Source organism: Coenobita brevimanus, chromosome 86 (assembly GCF_032717465.1).
Source record: "Coenobita brevimanus isolate Jiangsu-jjx chromosome 86, ASM3271746v2, whole genome shotgun sequence".
NCBI classification, from domain to species: domain Eukaryota; kingdom Metazoa; phylum Arthropoda; class Malacostraca; order Decapoda; family Coenobitidae; genus Coenobita; species Coenobita brevimanus.
The window spans coordinates 20,243,955-20,267,893 of NC_137039.1; the positions used below are offsets into that span (position 1 = coordinate 20,243,955).

Here is a 23,939-nt window from a genome sequence, read left to right on the forward strand (position 1 = left end):
CAGCCCTTACCATTCCTTATTACTACTCTGTGTCAGCCTTCCTAAATCCGAGTAGTAATGTGGGTTGGGCAAGATGGCGTCAGTCAGGCACTGAGAACGCCCCCTCTAGCAGAACTAGTGTCTGTGTTAAGAAGTAACTTTTTGACGTTAAATTCCTTATTTAGTTCATGTTAACCCTTATTAGCTTATATTTACGTCAATATTTCCCTTGTACAACTCTAACTATCCATAACACTGAAAAATGTTTCGGATAATGAAAGCAGTTGTTGCTACAAATTTCGAGGCGCTGAACATGAATATGACATTAAAAAGTAGTGATGGGCTCTTGTTTTGACGATACAAAAGGTTGCATATAAATACACAGCACAACGATTTCAGATATTCATACGCGGTACTTAGCGACGAGAACATGCAATAAATCAATTAGGAGTTACCCGTCCTCATTTATCATTGGTCCTTAATTTTGTGCGGGTGATGTGCCTTGTATGACCGATATCCCTCTTTACAGAAGACTTTTTTCTTTTTTTCTTTTTTTTTACATTTGTGGCGCAGCCACTTTTGCATCGCAAAGCGTAAAGGAACAATTGCGATCAAAATGGTCTACCACCTTTTCTTGGACTCTAGGATTGAGGACCAAGAAAAAAATGGTCTCCACATATACAGTAGTGTGCAGTACTTGTACAACATTTTCCAGCTGCTGGCTAATGGCAAGGGATGGCTAAGGCCATTCGCCACTCCTATGGTATGGGGGGAACCGTCAAACTACGTAAATGACAGTTATTTTTACATGATACCGACACTGGGAAATGGTATCACTAAAAAGACAAAACAGACAGTAGTCAATACCATAATGCTTTCTGGCATTCGAAGAGAGTCACATGAAGGAAACCTGGCCATCTTTGAGTCATCACAGCATTATAAAGTGGACTCGGAAGAAGATTACGAAAATGAGGAAACAGAGACACAAGAGACAGCATCTGGAGTTAGCGACTTCACACAACGTCCAATTCACCACACAAGATCAAGAAACTCGAAATCAGTGTTCTTAATAGATCTGAAACTGGCAAAGTGCAAGACAGAAGTGAGAGGATCAAGACTGCAGTAGTGGGATTTCCTTGAGAGATTGGTGTGTCATCAGAGAGGACAGATGAATAATCAAGTTGTTGGATTCAAAATATTTAACAATGTACTTATTAATTACAATCTCAAATACTTTACTAGGAGATGTGATAGCGAATGGTCTGTAAGCAAAGGGGACAAAGGAACTTCCTTTCTTCGGAACTGGGTGGATATTGGCTTCTTTCCAAGAATTAGGGAATAAAGAAGCATGTATGCATAGTCTGAATAATTTAGCTAGAACAGGAGCAAGTTCTTTGGGAACACTTTCTCAAAACAATTGGAGGAATTCCATCTGGACCTGGAACTTTGTTGGTTGGTAAATTGTCTAGAATAGATTTTACGTATCTAATTTGTATCTTAAGTGGAGCAATTTCGAGAGAGTCGAGTTTTAGTACAGGGGTGTTCTGGCTGGCTTCCTCTTAGGTAGAATTTCTGGCAAACGTAATAGCAAGGATGTTCACTTTTCCACGTGAGTCATTCATAGTGTTATCGTCTGAAGATTTTAGTGGAAGAAAGAGTGATGACTTTGTTATTGAAAGAACTGAGAGTTAACCAGAATATTTTATTGTCATTAGGATTATTTAATAGTTTGGATGCTTGGTTGTGAAGAAAGTTTGATTTAGCGAGGTTTCTTACTGCTTTTGCATGGTTTCTAACCAGTTTAAATTGACTGTGGAATTGAGAATTTTTTTCTTTATTCTAGGTAGCTATATGCTGAGGACTTTTGGGTCGTTGCTGTGGCACAATTGCTGTCAAACCACTCTGAGGAATCCGATCTTGTATTAAGCTGTTGATTGGGTACGAACACTTACATACCAGCTTGTATTAAGTAATAGATATGGGATTGGGTACAACTGATGCCAGTGGAGAAGAAAAACTGCCATGGAATATCAGCAAGATAATATGCAAATCCACCCCAGTCTGCCCTATCAGAGTGCCATTTGATCACCCTGACAGGTTCAGAACAGGAAGGTTTGGGACAACTGATGAATGAGACTTTGATTAGATTATGGTCGGAGGAGCCAAGTAGTGACAGTGCCTCTATCCTGTATTGATCCAGATTATTTGTCAGGAATAGGTCCAATAGATGGGCGTTATGGTCAGGATTATCTGGTATTCTGGTTGGTTGCTTAACTAATTGTGCAAACAGCTCACATTCTAGACCAGTATCATCTGTCCTGGCAGAATACAGTAACCATTCTACATTATGGACGTTAAAATCACCCAAAGTGGTAATTTCAGTGGTAAGGGTGAGTTTAAAGTTGGTCAACTTTGTGGATATGGAATCAAATTCTGAAGGAACATTGGGGAACTATAAACTATACAGATATATCTGGTATATTTAGTTAATTAGTTTGTATAATGAATAATCGAAGTTAGCTGAAACGAATTTCAAAACTGTGTCAACTGTAAATTTAGATTTGATATAACAACAGGTGCCACCCTTGTTATGCCTATGTCAGCCTTCATTGCCCTCATTTCTACCTATGTCAGCCCTTATTGCCCTCATTTGTGTCTGTAAGCCCTTATTAACCTCATTTATGCCTATATCAACCCTCATTTGCCTTATTTATTCCCATGTTATTCGAAGAGGGAGGGGGAGGCCGAGGATGAGATGGAGGGATGGGGTGGAGAGGTATATGAGAGAGGGGTGTGTGAGTTGGGAGCAGGGCAGTGAAATGGCGGGGGACAGGGCGACTTGGAGGCGATTTGTTTGTGGCCACCCCAAACGGGATTGAGGCGTCTGGCAATAGATAGATAGTTATTCGTAATTAGCCTTATTTATGCACAGGTAGCCCTTATTAGCCTTATTTATGCCAATGTAAGCCCTAATTAGCCTTATTTGTGCTCAAGTCAGCCCTTGTTAACCTTCTTATGCCTGTCAGCCCTCATCATACCTTCATAACTTTTGTTCTTTGATATGTGCATGTCGCCTCTCAGTCGGTCTGTTTTACTGACTTTATTATTCCTTGAACAGCCCTGCCTCATCTGTTTTTCCCAGTTGCAACACTTAAGGCTCGTGTAACGTTAATTAGGTCTATTGTTACGTTACCTGAAACTATTGCTACGCGCCGTATGGCTTCTGTTGCGGTACTTGTGACTGTTCTTTTTACTAATAGTTATAGTTACTCTGTCCAGAAGTAATGTTACTCTACTTATGACTAATGTTGCGCTACATAGGACTGGCATTTCGAATTCAATGCTTACGACTGCTGTTGCACTACTTATAGCTATCGTTATGTCACTCACGACTACTGTAACTCTACTCAGTTATTGCCACGTTACTTCAGCTATGGTTAGGTTACCATGGACTCACAGAATAGCGATACCCCAGTGGCCTGACGCCTTGTGGGCCACCAGGTCGAAGAGTGAGAGTCCAACGAGAGCCACGGTAGGACACACTGCGAGGGGGGTGATGAACCGCAGCAACACACCCACCAGTCCTGCAACACAACATATAAAGTCTGTAGCACACGCAGCAGCCTTGGAACGCAATACCACACGCTTGCAAAGTAACATTTACCCTCTAAGAATGCAAACAGGCTAGGCCAGCAGCAAAAATATATTGGATCTGCAACATAATATGCACCTCTAAAACACACCCACCACACTTGTAACACAATATTTTAGGTCTGCAATGTCCTACATCTGGTCTGCGACAGAATTTACTAGCAAAAAATAAAAAAAATAAAAAACTCTCCCACTAGAGAAGCAGCACAATATATCTGGTCTGTATCGCAATATTTTTACTTGGCATTTTATTACATTAGTAAAAACGAGTTCACCAGGTCTGCATGTTTTACAGCACCTACTAAATGAGACTCACTAGATCTGCAACACAATATATCAGACTTACAACACAATAAATTAGGTCAGCAACATAACATACGAGCATTAATACCACTATATAAGCCTGAAACACAATATTACCTATAAAATACACACACCAGTGTTTCAGCACAGTCTGCCAGTCACATGAGTCCCATAGCGCAACTTATCAAGTCTGCAGCACAATATGCAGGATTTTAGGTAAAAACATACACACTTTACTAGTACGACACTATATTACCTTTTAGTATTCACGCTAGACCTGTAACACAACATACTAACCATATCAGTTCTACAGTAGAATATATCAGCTAACAAACACACAATCAACCAACCAAACACACACACACACACACACACACACACACACACACACACACACACACACACACACACACACACACACACATGCACACACACTGACTTGCAACACAATAAATCTGTCACTAACGCGAAGGATGAGAGTCGTGCAGAGGCCACAGCAGGGCCTACTACCATGGGGTTAATAAATTGAAACAATATACTTCCCAGTCCTACAAGATTGTGCGTCAAGTCTGTAACAACATATCAGATAAACAGACTTCACTAGAATAATAATTCACTTGTAAAACATGCACACTAGAGCTGCAACAAAACATGCTCTTCACACCAGTTCTACAGTTCAATAAATAAGGCCCGCAACACAATACATCAGGCCTGCAACGTGTGCCACGGTCCTATACAAGGCCAGGGAAATAATGAATTACAGCAGAAATCTCCCTCCTCTTAGGATCTGCAACTAAAGTTATGCAGTATTCCTTACATAATTATCACAAATTGAATATCTCCGCTTTCATGATGATAACTAGCACAGTAACCCGTCTACGGCTACACCACCTAGGGACTGTTTCCATGTCCAACTGTTTTCATCCCCATGGACATATTTTTCCACCATGGACATTTCCTCCTTGGTCAAATTTTCCCCATGGACATTTCCTCTCTCGGACTAGTTTCCTACACGGACCCATTTCCTGCCTTGGGCTAATTTTCCATCATGAACATATTTTCACCTTTAAACCTATTTTCCCCAAAGTACCCATGGACCTATTTTTCTCTCTTGGAACTATTTCTTTCATGGATCAGTTCTTTCCTTATGGACCTATTTTTCCCCATGGACCTTTTCACCCTCCATGACATATTCCCTCGTGATCTATGTTTCCCATGGACTTATTTCCTACATAAGCCTATTTTTCCTCAAAGACCTGTTTCTCCCCACGAGGACACACCAACTCACCAGACTCCTATTTTCTCCTACGGACCTATTTCCTCCGTGATTTTTTTTTTTTTACCTACTGGACCTATGTTTCCACTTGAGCCTATCTCTGCGAAGGACGAAAGCCCACCCATGGACCAACTTATGCTCGGGCCATTGATTTATTTACCCTATGGACTTAATCCCAGATGAACCTATCTTTCCCCATCTATCCAGCCATATACCTACTCGCCCACCCACTGTAGTAAGCTCGTCTCCTCAGGGAAACTACACAAACACCCACCTACCCACAAAACGCACCCACTCACAAACACCCACCCACCCACCCACCCACGAAACCCAACCACCCAATCCGTTCACCCACCTGCCCATCCACCACACCCTACCCACTCACCCACTTGCCACTTCGTTGACACTATCCGCTCCACCATACTCCCTCCTGCCTCCCCACCCAATCACCAGCTCTGCCCAACCACTCCATCCACCCACTCACACCCCACCCCACCCCACCCAAACGCCCATCAACCTACCCACCTGGCCACCAGTAAGATGACTAGCAAGAGTATGCACACACACACACACACACACACACACACACACACACACACACACACACACACACACACAAGCACAGAGGAAGGCACAGCTGCTTTTATAGTGCCGGGTATGTATTACCCATCACCAAGCCACCACCATCATCAGCTGATTTAGATTATTTCTTGCCTGTCTTCGGAGCATGAATCAGAAGAAATAAGAAATCTCAAGTACAGTACAATTATCCACCGTCTTGCCGTCGGCTGCATGAGGTTCCATACAACACTAGCCTTGTTGTTAGTGTGGCATCAGGCTGATCAGAATACGAACCCCCTGAACTGCAGGTTGAAGGTGTCTTTCTTCTGCTGTCCATCATCTTCCCTTCCGGGGATAGGGATGGAGTAATGAAACGCACTGCCCAGTTATATCGACGTCTCCGCGCGTAGGTGTCGCTCTCCGTCACGTAAACATATACGAGCGTAACGTGGTAAGGCAGACAAATCCTTGTAAGTACAAGGGTGAAGGATTCCACTGCAAGCTCTTCCATCCCAGTGACATATTTTATATATTATTCTGGCTAATGAACCGACGATTATAATTATACAACTTACGAAACACTTCTAGCACTAAATTTGTCAATGTAGTGTATACCTAACCCTCTAGTGTGAAAAGGACCCTATCCCCAGCTCTGAATAAAATTGTCTGGAGATGTTAATAAACACAACAATACGTCATCTGCGTGAGGAGTTTAAGTTTTTTTTTTTTTTGCAACAAGTAGCAATGTCCACTGCAGAACATGACTGCCACATGCCCGCCCGAGGATTAAGATGAGGATCCGCGGATCTGAGGCTGCATCAAAGATCTCCTAACCAAGAAGAAATCAGCCAAGTAGATCCAACCTGACGGATCAATGTACCGTGAAAGAACAAGATTTAGGATAACGCCGCTGGATTACACGAGGATAATCACGGCAGCAGCATTCACTTCTGCCTAGTCAGTCTTCTCCCGAACTGCAAAATTCGGTGTAACCGTCCAATTTACAGTCTGGATCCTTATTTCATTTTGAAGTATGAACATTCTGGAACAAAGAAAACTTTGTCCAAAGATCGCACAGCCAACCTGGGAATCGAACCCGGGATTTCCCGGTTGTGGGCTTTGTTCTGATTACACCACCGCCACCCCCCCCCCACTCCTCAGTGAAAGGATATAACACTGACAACCTGACTGAAACCGCTGGATAATCCCCACCTTGAATGACGTGAGGAAATTAGTGATGTAACGGTAAATATTGTACATTGAGGTGTGGTAAACGCTTTCTTGGATCAGTTCAGCCTGAACAGAGATTAAGTCGCAGTTCCATCGCATTGTCTTTTTCATTAGGTCTGATAAATTGGAAAAGTACTGTAGTGTTCCTTCTTTTTCCCATTGATAGGTCCTTCAGCGTTCAGGACAGTCACGTAATTTAGTACCGATTCATGCTAAATAAGAATTCAGTGCATGTGACTAATCAAGAAATTATCGATACAAGACAATATTTTACCAGCAAATTTGGTCACTGAGTTTTCTACATAATCAGGAAACTCTTACTCACAGGTGTCGAATCTCTGACCTGTGAATTTTACTCCCTGAGTGACTGCCTGAGTGATGAAGGTACACTGGAATCCCTTACCTGTGAACCCCAGGATGATCTGCACCAATGATGCAACGGTTATGGACCCCTGTACGTCCCTCATACGGCCCTGCCATTCCTCCTGACGCTGCCACTGCGTCATGTTGTGGAGCGGTACGGCGGAACAAGGGGAGTGTACGGTGGTCAGCAGGGCGATGGTGGGGATCACGTAGCTAAAGTCACCACACTGTACGATGGGCAGTCTGTGGGATGGAGGTTTATCATCGTAATGCTATAACTCATGGTGTAAAGATACAAACAAGTCCTGCATCCCACTCTACAGAGCGCATCCAGCAGTGGGCAGAAAGAACACAGCTGAAACTCATCACGGTTTTCACTAATGGCACTTAAAAACTGGGATCGTGCCATCCCGATCGAGACTTTCATTTTAATTATACGAACCTGGATGTATGTACACTTATGATCACTAATCTCTGACTAGAGACACGTGTCGGGCAGTGTTATGACCACACACGAGCCACGCATTCGAACACAGGCTCTACACTACTGGGTTGGGCAAAGAACTGCAACCAGATGTTTTGAAGCTTTCTACTGCTTATATCAATGAATAATATTACCATATTTTTATGGTTTTTCTTCCATATTATAGTGATCTGCGATTCTGACAGGGGCTGACAATTCGTCAATCAGTCTACAATTGGGAAATTTCCATCAAGTAAATAGGCACGTGTCATTGTATGTGGATATTGGCTTCATATATATTAATCATTTATGATTTACAGGCATTAACTGGCACACATTTTGACCAGAGGGGGTATGGCACAACTATTCCCACTGGATGGTAACGGGGCCTGATATGACTAGAAAAAAACTTGTTCAAAGTAACGAGTAATGGTAAATTTTTGTCACTTAGTATTATGTGAGTGCATTCAAGTACTTGGGTAGTGTGATGAGTAAGGATGGAACTTTGGGGGATGAAGTGCGCGAAAGGGTACAGCAGGGAAGGAAGGTTGTTGGTTCACTGAATGCAGTGATGAGAAATAGGGAGGTGAGTATGTAAGTTAAGAAGTAACTGCATGATAGTATTGTGATCCCTACCCTGATGTATGGAAACGAGGCGTGGACCTTGCGAGAGGGGAACAAGTCAGGAGTGAGAGCAGTGGAAATGAGTTACTTGGGAGGAGCATGTGGAGTGACATGCAGGGACAGGTTGACGAATAAAGAAGTGAAAGAACGTTGTGGAGTGGAAGTGGATGTGGATGAGAAAATTAGGAGAAATACACTGATGTGGTTTGGACATGTGGAGAGAATGGAGAATGAAAGACTCACTAAGAAGGTGTATGTAGGTGAAGTGGAGAAAGGGAGAGGTAGGGGTAGACTGAGGATGAGGTGGAGGAATGGCGGTGAGAGATATATGAGGGAGTGAGTTGGGGGGAGGGAAATCAAATGGTGGGTGACAGAGCGACTTGGAGGCGTTTTGTCTGCGGCCACCCTTTGCGGGATTAGGGTGTCGGGCTATAGATAGATAGTATTATAAAGCATAATTTGAATACGTCGTGTGGATGCCGGCTGCTGTGGTAGTCGTGGAAATATCTCCACTATCACCTGTCAACGGCTCCGTTAAAGGCTCGCCTCACGAAATAGGTCAGTGAAGTAATAAACAGATTAATAAAACTCATTATGAACATCAAATAGCATCACACACTCATTACACATTAAAAATAACAGCTATGACCAACTTTCATGTCTATTTTTTAAAATGCATATACATTACATGAAAGGTACTATTATATGCAAAGCGAAAGTGTTTCAGTGATTCTTAGAAAATTGTATATTGAAGCACTAAACCTTTCTCAAACGATGGTTGAACGTGTCTGATTGTGTAGCCTACGCCTGGCCACGACTTTGGCTAACCCGCTGGTCAGAGATTAGTAATCATGAGTGTACGTCAGTCATGTGTTATATCTGTCTGACTATTTGCCTGACGGGCTGCCTGTCTTTCAACCCGCCTGTCTGCCCATCTGTCTGTCTGAGTAACGATTTGCAGTCCGCGGGGATGAACCGCAAACGGTTGTATTCGTAAAACTAATAGCCGTATGTGTAACGCATATGGAGAACGGGAAGACAGACTCCCAATTTTTTACGGTAATTGATGAAAGACGTGAATGTTTCTGCAGTGTGGTATGTTTGAAATATATTGGACGTCCAGCATCCCATTAACGACTAGTGCTATGTTCTCTTTGTCCAGTTACTGTTTAATATATCTCACAAAATGAACAAGTTAAAAATTGTTAGATAGATATGGGACCATCAGATCCGTACTAGATGGCTTCGCTAAAATCTGCAGGAGTTAAACACCGCATTAAAAAAAAAAAAAAAAAAAAAATGTAGGGGCTGACTGCCGGACAGGGTCGCTCCTAGAGATGGTTGTGCGTCTAAAACCTATTTACCGAACTATTAAGTTACGTTGTGGTCCTTATATAAACCAATTTTGTGCTTTCATTCACACTAGAACCGACAAAATGCTGTGACAACAACATCCAGCAGTGAAATGCAATCAGTAGGGAAAATAACGAAATATTTGACGACAACAAATAACTGATATACATAATAAACACATTCGCAAATATGTATTAAATTACATTTCGCACAGTGCAGATACGAAATGTGCATTGAAGCGATTGAAACATTCAAGATTTGAGAGATAAAAGAAATTTGATAAAAACTTTCCTCGTGGGAGTGACAAGCTACTATGAAGGATGATTGCATATGCATATTGAGAATAATGTATCTAATCTTCATTGTGTTGCCTCACTCCCAGTGATTATGTTAATAACAGCCTTGTATTCACCAGCATGCCAGGGACTGTAATTTTAAACACACTGTTCTCTCTCTCTCTCTCTCTCTGCGCACAGGCTCTTGCTTCTTTGCTTGCTTGCTTGCTTGCGCGCGTGCGTGCGTGCGTGCGTGCGTGTGTGTGTGTGTGTGTGTGTGTGTGTGTGTGTGTGTGTGTGTGTGTGTGTGTGTCTGTGTGTGTGAAGGTTCAGTTCACACAAAATATATAATTATTCACTGGCAGTGAAGGCCACATAGTAGTATAATCAGTGTTGGAGAAATGTCATGTATGTCCAGTGGACAGTTTGCCTTGTGATTACAGTTGGCTAAAGCTGTGAAGAACACAGTCCTGCACGATGATTAATTTTTATCTTTGGACAATGCTCTTGTCAATTAAGGAGGCCCCATAACACCTCTTACTTACCGTACACTTGTGTATCCGGAACGGTGAATTTTCTTACATGTTATTTATGCAATCACTGTTATTATGAACTATGTAAACAATGTGTGTGGCATCATGAGATCTAAAGCCAGTGACTGAATCTTTGTGTTGTTTCATTCAAATTTAATGCAAAGGTACGTTTTGTAGATTTCGCCCATCTCGCTCATTGCCCAACCCACGCCAGGAGGCTGGTTGTTCCCGCTGGGAGGGAAATAAACCTCCAGAACCACTCTGTGAAAAACAAGTTTAAGAATACATTTTATAAAACTATAAAGCATTCACAGTGCGTATACCTCCGCCAATCCCATTAAAAAGATGTCATTAAAAAGGATCCGGATCCGTGGAGATATTATGTGGAATACATAGGACTCGGCTCCACCCCTAAATTTAATCAACTGTTCCTTAACCCATTGCCAACTCATGCAAAAATTTGTATTGAAATTAATTGAGAACATTTGGAGATATTGTGGGTGATACATGGGATCCGGATCCGGATCCGGATGTGCCTCAAAATTTAATAAAATCTTCCCTGGCCTATGGCCCACCGTTCCACAAAATTTCATCGAAAATCACTGAGAATTTTTGGAGATATCGTGTGGACAGACAAACAAACAGATGAAACTGCCATAGGCAGAGCACTTGCCGGATGGATCCAATTGTGTCTGCTTAATTTTCACAGGCGTGTAGGCAGCCATGTGACTGCTTAGTTTTCACCGGGGTGTAGGTAGTCATCTGGCGAAATTTTTCGCACTTCATTGCAAACACAGGATGGGTTTAGGAAGCTAAACACTGCATTGCCAGGTGTGTCAGATGGTTCTCTTCAATTTGGTTTTAAAAAATCGATTTTCGAAAATTGCAAAAATGGTGCCTGGGCCGGCCACTGGGTCCCAACGACTTCTGGACTCAAAGCCATTGAGGAGTTTCAACCTCTCACCCAGCCCAGGGCCTTTGACTTATTCTGAAGAAAAACCGTAACTTCTGAGGTTTATGGATATCTACCTCCTGATTTTTTTTTTTTTTTTTTTTTTTCAGAATGATTGGTGCAAAACTGTAACCTGTAGAGGGCAGACAAACAAACAAACAGAGACACAGACAGATGAAACTGCCATAAGCAGGGCACTTGCTGTATGGATCCGACTGTGTCTACTTTGTTTTCACTGGCGTGTAGGCAGTCAAGGCTTAGTTTTCACCTGTGTGTAGGCAGTCATTCGGCAAAATTTTCTGCACTCTATTGCGAAGAACAGGATGGGTTTAGGAAGCTAAAAATTGCATTGCCAGGTGTGCCAAATGTTTCTCTTCAATTCTGTAAAAAAGAAAAATCGATTTCCGATATTTGAAAAATGGCACCGGAGACAGCCACTGTTTCCTGACGATTTCCGGACCCACGGCCATTGAGGGGTTTCAGTTCCCACCTAGCACATGGCCTTTGACCAATTTTGATGAAAATCAATAGGATTCCAGGGTTTATGTATATCTACCTCCTGATTTTTTTTTTTTTTTTTTAGAATGATTGGCACAAAATTGTGACCTGTAGAGTGCAGACAAACAAACAGACAGACAGACAGACAGACATGCGGAACTGACCAACATGCCTGCCGAATCTTTCGAATCCGGCAAGCAATAAACATGACAATATTCTTTTTGAGCGAAGTTATGCTAAATAATAGTTACATCAGAGAAGGGATGGGGATACATATTTTTTACTGCCTTGACATTGTTCCAGTGGTATTCAGACCCCTACCATGTCTGCATCATCATGCATTTTATGGAATATAATATATTCTTATGTTTGGTTCACTGATTTTTAAAAGCTCCTGTTCTGAAAACTTATGGAGGTTTTTTGTAAATTATTCAGCTTGGAAGGGCGTCACTGTGGTGAAGAGGTTAATGAAGACACTGATTCATGTCCATCTGAAAAGTTTCTCGAGCTGCATAAAATCGTCTGGAGAAAATAGCATGAAGAAGCACTAACAGTGCATGACACTCACATCTTACAAGGTCTGTTACCAAATATTTGACCTGCCTGTGATCTGACCTTTGACCGATATTTTTTAAATATGAAATATTTCATCATTGCTTGATTTGCAATGCTTCCACTAAGTTTGGTCAAGAGTGTCTCAAAAGCGTTTGCAATAAGTTAACATTATTCTGTGACCTTAACATCATCTACGGACCTTAAACACTTTCACCAATTTTTATCCAAATCGAATATAAACTATTGAAGTTAATAGGTCGAACCTTTCACCTTATCCTGTGACGTATACCTTCGGCTGATTGATTTCAAAATTGAATCACCTCACCCTTTACTGACCCTTTACGCTTCCAGAAAGTTATGATCAAAGCTGTACTCGTAAACGTTGACATACTCCATACCTATGAACTACGACCTTTTTACGTCAATATCTGATACGTTTCATATCCACTGGAGAATGAAACACCTTTGTGGAAAAGGGGGTTAACAGCTATGCCATAATAGAATCAGTCCCCTCTTTAAAAAGACGAAGAAAAGGAAAGCTACAAAGAAATAAAATGTTAACAAGTTGTATGTTAGCATTATTGCGTTGTTTTAGTTACTTTAGAAGTGGTTTTCGACACAGAAAAGGCTGAGGATAAAGGTTAGATGGTAACAAAGATTTAAAACCTTTGTGTTTGGGTACAAAGGACTTTCTTTGTTAGAGCTAATTGGTGCGTCGGAGTTATCCCTACTTATAATGTCTTTTGACATTTTAAAACTTGAAACTCTCCCTGGTCTTAACCCCCCCCCCCCGGCACATTTAAATAAACAACAAAAACCACAATAACCACTTAACTTGGAGTCCTACCCACTGAGCTTTATAGTCACTATAGAGGGTGCTATCTTCACAGCGAGTGTGTGACTTTGCCAGCAACACTGAAACGTCCGCACTCATCGCCTCCAGCATGGTAAAGCAATTGGAGCACTGTTCTTAGCTTGCTGTTTGTTTCCCTGTTGCGTACATTAGCTGAGCAGTGGGCCATGGCACTATATTTTTCGAATTAATCGGCTGATTTCAAAAAGCGCGGGCGTTGGATGTAGCGCATGAACATCATCAATGCCGCCCTGGGCTCCTGACGGCAGGCACACGAACTATTCGGCGGTATCCATGAGATAGCTTCTCCTTACTATAGAGCTCAGTGGTTCTACCCCTGCTAGCTGATCAGATAATCTTGTCCCCAGCAGCTGTGTGAGGGAGGGCCCGATGTGCTCCCTTACAATGGATTGGGACAAGACCCATAATGTGACTACTGTATTGACAAAAACTTTACTGAGGCACACATGTTGAAAAAGTATCACCTATGTATATATCCGTTACCCCTAAACTCTCCATTCCTTCTTATGCCTCTAAGCTGTGACTTTACCTCACGAAGCATGACTACGGGCAAAAATTTACACGTAAGCGCCCATCTACTTAAAAAAGAAGAAAAAAAAAAAAAGCCACAGCCAAGAAAGTAATACAAAGGGCAAAATACATCGCGAAAGAAGAGATACTAATAAATCTGTGAAACTAAGATAACAAGACTAAGACTCTAAACTTGACATAAACTAAAGTAGTGTCTGTAATGAAGAATATTATCTATCAGCATACAGTGCTTTGCAGATCTAAGCCATCATTATCACCATCAGCCTGATTTCTTTTTCCCAGCCAACGATAGAGTGTGGCAGGGTCAAGGCAATGAGGAAAAAGAGAGCACGACAAGAGAACTATCACCAGCATGATAATCATTTAAATGGTTAACAAGGAGGACTCAGAGAATGCAACACCTGCATCTTACGAAGTTTGGTTTAAGGGGAAAATATTTAACAATGCCCTATGACCTTCCCTTTCAGTCTTTTGCTTTACGTACGAAATCGGATCAAAAGGGAGTTGATTTTGTCCTGTGTCCTCTTACCTTTGACCTCTTGGTCTCGAATTTGAATCTCTGTATTCGTGGATGACTTTCAGTCCATCCGCCAAGTTTGATGAACTCGAATCGGATCAAGTTTGACCTACAAGGTCGATCATCTAACCATACCTCGTGACTTTCACCTCTAACGGATTTATTTCAGATTCGAAAACTTGCATTTGTTTAACCCTAAACACTTTCATAAGTATGGCCTAAACCGGAAAAAAAAAAAAAAAACTTTGGGATGGCCTTGTCATATGACCTTCACCCGTGACCTATGATTCTCCATAATAAAGCGTCACCCCTTGGTTAACCCTCAACACTTTCATCGTCTGGTTAACCCCTGCCGGGTTAATTTTTGGTAAGGTAGTTTACCTCCCCTGAGTGAATGTTTCATAACCAATGTAAATTGTACTATTGGCCGCAAGTATTCTTACACACTTCAGATTTGTCTCTTGCAGATTTTATCTAGTAACACTGATTCCATGTCCAGACGTACAATATCCTATAGTCCCCGCCTCATTTTCCTTTCATACTTCTTGCTATATACTTGCCTTCTGGCGACATTCTGCGAATTATATTATTAATCCATCCATTAAGCCAAAGTTTATTTGCTCTGGTATTACTTTCATGTGTAAAGAGAACTGGTCTTTCCTTCTTCTCCCTCCATCTATCCCCCCTCCCTCCCTCCCTCCCTCTCTTTCCCCATTCCCTCTCTCCTTATCCTACCCCTCCTTCTCTCTCGTTCTCCCTCCCTCGCTCCCCTTATTCTCTCCCGATCCCCCCCTTCTGTCTGTCTGTCTGTCTCATATGCTATGATTGTCAAATACACAAGTGGCAGTGCTAGGTTTCTTCTATCTATCTATCTATCTATTGCCAGACGCCTCAATCCCGTTTGGGGTGGCCACAAACAAATCGCCTCCAAGTCGCCCTGTCCCCCGCCATTTCACTGCCCTGCTCCCAACTCACACCCCCCTCTCTCATATACCTCTCCACCCCATCCCTCCATCTCATCCTCGGCCTCCCCCTCCCTCTTCCCCCCTCCACCTCACTCACCTACACTCTATTCGTCAGTCTTTCACTCTCCATCCTCTCCACATGGCCAAACCACCTCAGTGTGTTCCTCATACCGCTTCCTATCACATCCACATCCACACCACAACGCTCCTTTATATCCTCATTCGTCAGCCTGTCTCTCCACGTGACTCCACAGGCTCCTCTTAAATAACTCATTTCCACTGCTCTCACTCTTGACTTGTGTCCTTCCAACAATGTCCAAGCTTCACTTCCGTACGTTAGAGTTGGTATCACAATACTGTCATGTAGTAACTTTTTCACTTCCATGCTCACTTCCCTGTTTCTTATCACTGCTTTCAAAGAACCAGCAACCTTTCTTCCCTGCTGTACCCTTTCAAGCACTTCACCCTCCAAACCTCCATCCTTACTCATCACGCTACCCAAGTACTTAAACATACTCACATTTTCCAATTCCTCACCATCCAACCTCGCTGTACATTCACTAACTTCACCTCTCTCAAAGACCATCACTTTACTCTTCCCTACATTCACCTTTAGATTCCGTTTCTTACACACTCTCTCAAACTCATCCACCAAGCCCTTCGTCTTCACTCAACAACACAGTATCATCTGCAAACAACAGTACAGGGAGTTTCCAAACACTATCCTCTCTCACCAGGGCCACTCCAACATCCACTACTCTACCTTGTACCTCTTTTATTACCCCATCCATGTACAGATTGAACAACCATGGAGACATGACACATCCCTGTTTCAAACCAACTTTCAAAGAGAAAAATTCACTTAGTTCACCATCCACACGCACTGCAGCCTTCTCACCATCGTACATACTCTTCACAGCATTCAACAACTTCCCATCTGCTCCATATATTCTTAACACTTTCCACAATCCTTGTTTATCCACCCTGTCATATACTTTCTCCAAATCCATGAAAGCCGCATACAACTTCTTTCCCTTCTCTAGAAACTTTTCCACTAAAGATCTAAGAATGAATAACTGATCTACACACCTCTTCCCTTCCTAAAGCCTCCCTGTTCTTCTCCAACTAATTTCTCTGTTCTTTCTCTAACTCTGTCTATAAGTATCCTACCATACACTTTTCCTATTATACTAAGAAGACAAATGCCCCTATGATTACCAAACACTTCTTTTTCCCCTTTTCCTTTGTACAAGGGAATAATTATACCTGACTTCCAATCCTCCGGGACTCTACCTTCCTCCCAGGCCAATCTGCACATCTTCCACATCCATTCTACTACTATCTCTCCCCCATGCTTCAGTATTTCACCACACACTCCATCAATTCCTGGGGCTTTCCCCGATTGAACTTTCTTCATTGCTTCCACAACTTCTATCCTACTGATTTCTTCTTGCTAGAAGTATTCTTCCCACTCTTACAGAAAGGTATTACCAGAGTCATTTCATGGCGAACTCTCCATACTTCTCGTCCAGTACTCTTCCACATTTCGTATAAAGCTGGTGTGGAGTTGATATTATCTACACATCCGTGTACAGGATATGGAGACTGAGAAAGTAATAAGGGTGTGATTATTTAATTAATGGAGTAAAATTTCCATAAAATATTATGGAAATATTACAGAATATAAATGCATTGGTAACAGCCTTCTCGCATGAAGACAAGGTATCTCTACTTACCCTAATAAATAAATGTGTGTTTTATCAAAACCCATAAATTATCGCAAGGTCTGTGCAGAGAAGAGTTCGTAAGGGATCGTTCCTCCCCGCAATAAGCGATAACCCCCTGCAGCCTGTTAGAGCCAGAGGAAACAGGTCTGTATAACCACGATTCTTTAATTTCTTTTGCATAGTGCCCACTCGACCATCACGAGTTGTTGGGGGTGTTGGAGTGTTCTGTTCGGCGCTGGGACCCACAAATGAACGATACTACCCAAGCAGTCCTCGCTGGGCTTCAGGTGGTCCGCCTGTTGATGTGGGAAGTTATCCCTAAACAGTGACAAGCCACCCATCTTGTAATATACTGTAGGTGTACATGAATCCGCTAGAGGCATTGGCCTAAGAATATATATATATATATATATATATATATATATATATATATATATATATATATACCTCTCTCTCTCTCTCTCTCTCTCTCTCTCTCTATACGTATAAATATATATATATATATATATATATATATAGGATGGAGGGTGAAAGACTGACGAAGAGAGTGTATGTGAGTGAGGTGGAGGGGGGAAGAGGGAGGGGGAGGACGAGGATGAGATGGAGGTATGGGGTGGAGAGATATATGAGAGAGGGGGTGTGAGTAGGGAGCAGGGCAGTGGAATGGCGGGGGACAGGGCGACGTGGAGTCGATTTGTTTGTGGCCACCCCGAACGGGATTGAGGCGTCTGGCAATATATATATATATATATATATATATATATATATATATATATATATATATATATATATATATATATATATATTTAGAGTAAATACCCGGTAGGTAAGGATTTTCTTTATTATTTAAACATAACTTCCGTTCTTAACACTAACTTCAGTATTGGCCACATTAACTATTATAAATTGTAAATTATAAATGTAATGAAATGCTCGGAGCGGATCCTGACATCGTTATGCATGAAGAATAAAATTCACCTTAACTAAGAACACATCATCCGGGGGTGGAATCAATATGTTAGATTACCAAAAACATAGTAACATAACGATCATAATTATTTCCTAACTAGAATGACACTCAGTAAAGCGCATACCTCCGCCAATGTCGAAAAACGCGCTATCTCGCAATGTTAAAAAAAGTGAAAAAAAAGAAAAGAAAAAAAAAAAATCCTGGATCCGCACATTTATTCAGATCCGAACCAAAATTTGATGATGTCTATTCTGGGCCAAGGCCCATTCTTCTACCAAGTTTCGTGGAAATCCGTCCAGTAGTTTTTGCGTAATCTTGCTCACAAACCAACCACCAACAAACAAACAAATGGACATAGGTGAAAACATAACCTCCTTGGCGGAGGTAATAAATAAAGACACACATACCAATTATACCATGGCAGTGCCTAACACAATATTCATTACGTTTCACTAATACTGTAATAATTAATACCAGGTCAACTATAAGGATAACTCAAGGCAGAGTTTTGATACACGCAGTCTAATATGTATAACTATTATTGTGAAGGTGATTATTTTCCCCATTTATCACTCTCTAACTGAAACAGGAGTTATACACAATTTTATGTTAACGCTGTTCTGCACGTCGTACTGCTAAGAAGTAAGGGTCGCTTCTGGGCCACGGACCACAGGTTGCCTATGTTGCGAGGTGTTCGATCGAGCGGCGTCGCTCTTTAAAAACTCTTGGAGAAAGAAGTGATAGGGAGGGGTGGGAAGAGGGAAGGATAGAAGGAGGAGAGACCAGTTGTTGATTTTTAAAGGGGAAAAACTCGATTTTCGGGTCAGAAATCGTTTTTTTTTTTTTTCTTCCAAAAACTGTGTGAAACGATTATGGCACACCGCATCTGCTCAGCGAGTTTGGCGGCAGTAGGAGCACATGTTTGCCAGTGCCCTTTTTTTAAACTTTAAATGGCCATAAGGGTGAAGCGGCCCTTTAATGTCCTATTCTAAACCACGTTGCATTTCGTTGTTATTTTGCATTTTAGGTCATTTTTTGAGGGAGTTTATGTCATAATATTATGTTCGATACTCTTGGCACCACACAGGCGATCAGTGCATGTACAGCAGCGGAAGTAGCACTAGCAGCTCCGAGCTCATTGTGCTAATTTTATGGGCAAGGGATGCATGTACAGCTACGACTCTCTGTTTGTGTCGGCTATTTTCCCGATATTGTTTACTGTTCCCCGGTTCAGACTGTGGAAATAGCCTCCCCTAAGCAAGAAGAAACAGCGACAGATTGAGAAGGGGAAGAAGGCAAAGGAGAGAATATGGAAAAAGAGCGAAAGTGAACCTCAACCATAAACTTCTCGTGACACCTCGCAGCCTCCTGCCACCATCACGCCACCAATACCTGTTTCAGCTGCTGCTACTCGACATCTGGCTGTTGATTCCACAACAACATCATGCAAGTACAGATGTTGACGAGAGTAATGCCATCCTGACTGTGTCATTGTAAGTTGAAGGGTGAAGATTGTGGTGGTACATTGAATTCATCATTGCAAACAAAGCATACAGACTTCACTCTCACTGCCAAGTGCAACAACGACTCTTGTAGGGAGTCTTTTCAGTGAACCCCGTAAATCTAAGGAATAAAAGATTTAGTGAGGGAAATTTAGTATTGGTGTACCACTGCTAGCACATGGTTATGGATGGTGGGGTGGGGGATTGGCGAGGAAGGCCCCCAGTTGCCACACAGCATGTCACTTGAGGTGACCTGACTAATTCCTGATTGACCTCACCTGTAATCTGACCTCCCAGAGACTGTCCAACAGAGTCAGGAATGTAAAGATTATTTATTTATTGGTATTATATCCCCCTGGGGAAGGGGGGACAAAATACTTCCCCAGTATTCCCTGCTTGTCGTAAGAGGCGACTAAAAGGGACACTTTTATCTACATTCTCTTTGCTCTCTTTCTTTCCCTTGTACTTTGTCTGTCCAAACCCTCTGCATTTTACTTTCATTTAGTTAATTTCCTCTCTCCACTGTCTGGTTCCTGCGAGTCACTGGCATTGGCTCCAGGGTAAAATATTTTTCTGCCTAAGAAATCTTGATGAACTCTGGTTACGAAGCAATGGCCCTCAGTTCCGTGCAGCCCTTAAGTGGGCAGGGGGTGCTAAGAACCCCACGGTGTAGAAATAAGTTTATACATCCAAAAAGAACCTTAAGAATAGGAAACTGGAATGTTCGAACTCTCAGTCAGGCTGGTAAAATGGACGAACTTATTTCAGTGTTCAAGGAATACAAGATGGATAGTTGTGCTCTTACAGAAACGAGGATGCTTGGAATTGATAAAATGAATTTGGAAGATGATATTACTATATTGGTTTCTGGTAGGAGTGATGGAAATCATTACCAAGGAGCAGGCTTACTGCTGAGTAGAGATGCTTGTAAGGCAGTATGTGAGTTTGAACCAATTAATGAGCGCTTGCTTTATGCTCGTTTAAAATCTGACCATGGTAAAATCAGTATGGTTGTAGCGTACGCTCCGACAAATGAGGCTGCCGATGAAATGAAGGATGACTTTTATGAGAAGCTGCAGGATGTGGTGAATAGAGTGGCAAGACATGATGTGTTAGTTTGCATTGGTGATTTTAATGCGATTGTTGGCAGTAGTTGTAGGGATGGCTTTGAAGACTGTATGGGTAAAGAGAGTGTTGGTATAAGAAACGAAAATGGGGTGCGATTTGGAAGCTTTTGTTTGGCAAATGACCTTATAATTGGTGGAACTATCTTTGAGCATAGAAAAATACATAAGACTACTTGGATTTCACCATGTGGTACATATTGTAACCAGATTGACCACACCGCAATTAGCAGAAGGAATAGGAATTATTTGCAAGATGTTTGCGTAAGGAGGGGGGCAGATATAGGTAGTGATCATCAACTTGTTGTGTCAAAGATAAAAAATAAAACTTAAGAGAAACGTTAATGGTAATTGTACAGGAGGTAATAATTATGATTTTGATAAACTATACGTGCTCCCTACGTGTCAACAGATGGGTTGGTGGAGGGTTAGTGCCCCTCTCCGTAAAACAAATAACTCAAAGTCAAATGGCCACCCCTTACGGGATTATGGCATCTGGCAATAGATAGATAGATGAGCTGAAGAGCGATGAGAACACGAAGGAAAAGTTTCGGTGGGAATGTAGGAACAGGGTTCTAGTCTTGCAGACTTTGATGGAATCTGAAGACAATGATAGTCATCAAATGTGGAGAGAGGTAAAAGAGGTTTTGCATGAGAGTGCTAAGGTTACCATTAAGAAAAAGGGAAAGTGAGAAGGAAAAAGTGGATGTCAGATGAAACATGGAATACAATTCAGAAAAGGAAAGAGGCTAAGTTAAGAAGTGAAGAACAACATGTTGATGGTCAGGTAGTTGAAGTACTTAAGGGAAATGTACTGGAGTTTACATTCTGAAGTAAAAAGACTCGTTAGACGTGATAAGAGTAGGCTATATGATGAAAAGGCAACAGAGACAGAAATTAAAGTAAGTAAAAATGACGGTCAGAGCACAAGAGCAGCGTATCAGGCCATAAAGGAGTTAACTGGAACTGAAAAGAGAAGGAAGGAAATACCTGTACGAGATAGAAATGGTAATTTGATGACTAAAGATCTGGATATAAAGGAAGGTGGAAAGAGCATTTTGAATCTGTTTTAAATAGACCAATCCCAGCTGAAGAGGACATTTTGCCAGCCGAGAGAGATTTGCAGATAGAAACAGGGGATATAACCTTGGAAGAGGTAGAAAAATCTATAAAGGAGTTAAAGAATTTTAAGGCCCCAGGAGAGGATGGAATATTTCCTGAAATGTTTAAGGTGGAAAATGACGAGTTGATGAATGCGCTTTTGAAACTTTTTAATGTGGCTTGGGATAATGGTGGAATTCCAGAAGAGTGGAAAAGAGTGATTATAAAAATACCAAAAAAAGGAGATTTAAATGTGGGTGGCAATTGGAGGGGGATAACTTTGACACCTGTAGTTGCAAAAGTCTTTTCCAAAATATTGTTGAACAGAAGAGAGCCAGTAATTGACAAAATTTTAAGAGAAGAACAAGCGGGATTTAGAAATGGTCGAGGTTGTAATGATCAGATTTTGATTGTAAGGCATCTAATGCAACAAGCTAATGAGATGAAAATGCCACTTAGTATGTGTTTTGTGGATTTTGAAAAGGCGTTTGATAGTGTTTCACGTGGAGCTTTGTTGAAAATTATCTGATTCTATGGTATACCAGAAAAGTTTGTAAATATTATTAGAAGCCTGCATGAAGGTACTTTTTGTAAGGTAATGGTGGGTGGTTCTTTAAGTGATCCATTTGAAGTTAGGTCAGGAGTGATTCAAGGAGTTCTTTCGCCATTGCTGTTTGTTTTGGTTATGGATTATGTTATGAGAATGGTTGTAAGGAGAACAGGTGCAGCAATTAACTGGAAAGAAAATAAGAAGCCGATGGATTTGGACCGTGCTGATGATATTGTACTGATTTGCGGAAGTATTTACGAGATGCAGAGGGTGCTTGATTGTCTGATGGAGGAAGGAGAAAAAGTGGGATTGGTAATAAATTGTGGAAGACTGAAATTATTAATATGAACGTGGAGAACCAAATCGATTGTGTAATTGGGAATAATATGGTGAAGAATGTAGAAAACTTTTAATATCTGGGAACGATTGTATCATCTAATGGATCATTAAACAATGAAATTGAGGAGAGGATTAGACAGGCTTGGCGAGCTGTTGGAATGTTGAAATCTGTTTGGAATAATAATATGCTTTCGGTACATACTAAAGTGAAAATTTACAAGTCCATGGTTAGACCAATTTTAATTTATGGGCATGAGTCATTGTACAATTGTAACAGATCAGAAAGTATTAGGATTTGAGAATAAAATACTGAGAAGGATTCTTGGGGTAAAGTGGCAAGACAGAGTTACAAATGAAAGAGTAAGGGATATTACGAGTGGAACCAGTTAATGAATATGTGAGACTGTCTTGCTGGAAGTGGTTGGGGCACATATACAGAAAAGAAAGCAGTTTAATACAGGATGTGCTAGAGTGGACTGCTAGAGGAAGAAGAGGTAGAGGTAGGCCGAGGGAAACCTGGTTGAGGACAATGAAAAGAGAAGCAGGAGAGGAGTGTTGGTGGGACCTGAAGGAGATGGCAAGAGACAAATATTGATGGAGAGAGTTCATCGAGGCCCTATGCATCCCGCGGGGTGCCACAGGAAATAATTGATTGATTGATTGATTATGTTACACTAGCATGCTGTTATACAGAATTCCAGAAGAGTAAAACAAAAAATGCCGTTTTCTCGAAATGTTTTTTCACATTCAAAATGTATCTACTTTGCTTGTAACTAACCTATTCTTTTTTCTTTTTTTTTTCATTATAATCATGAAACCAATATCTATATTCACAGCAATCGGTGATCTTTAATTCTTAAATATATATATATATATATATATATATATATATATATATATATATATATATATATATATATATATATATATATATATATAAACGAATGTTTAGTGAGGGGATGTCCAGGGTTTTTGGGGAAAGTGTAAACCCATTTTTTTGTTTTTTTGTTTTTGCACTTGTACATTTCATATATACATGGGAATTATTGCGAATCATCATTTAGGTGTCACCTGTCTGTGTGTCAAAGGAAATTGTTATAACTTATAGCAGTTTTGATCAGAT

At 41.3% G+C, this 23,939-nt stretch overlaps 1 protein-coding gene across 1 annotated transcript in view; it reads right to left on the reverse strand.

Moving 5' to 3' along the window:
- The window catches only part of LOC145410594 (solute carrier family 23 member 1-like), a 230,642-nt gene that overhangs the window by 198,403 nt on the left and 8,300 nt on the right, over positions 1–23,939 (reverse strand). The window contains exons 3-4 of the mRNA XM_080280709.1: positions 7,404–7,606; positions 3,437–3,563 (exon numbers count right to left, since the gene is read on the reverse strand). Coding sequence (XP_080136835.1) covers positions 3,437–3,563; positions 7,404–7,606 — 330 coding nt within the window. The remainder of the gene's footprint in view (positions 1–3,436; positions 3,564–7,403; positions 7,607–23,939) is intronic.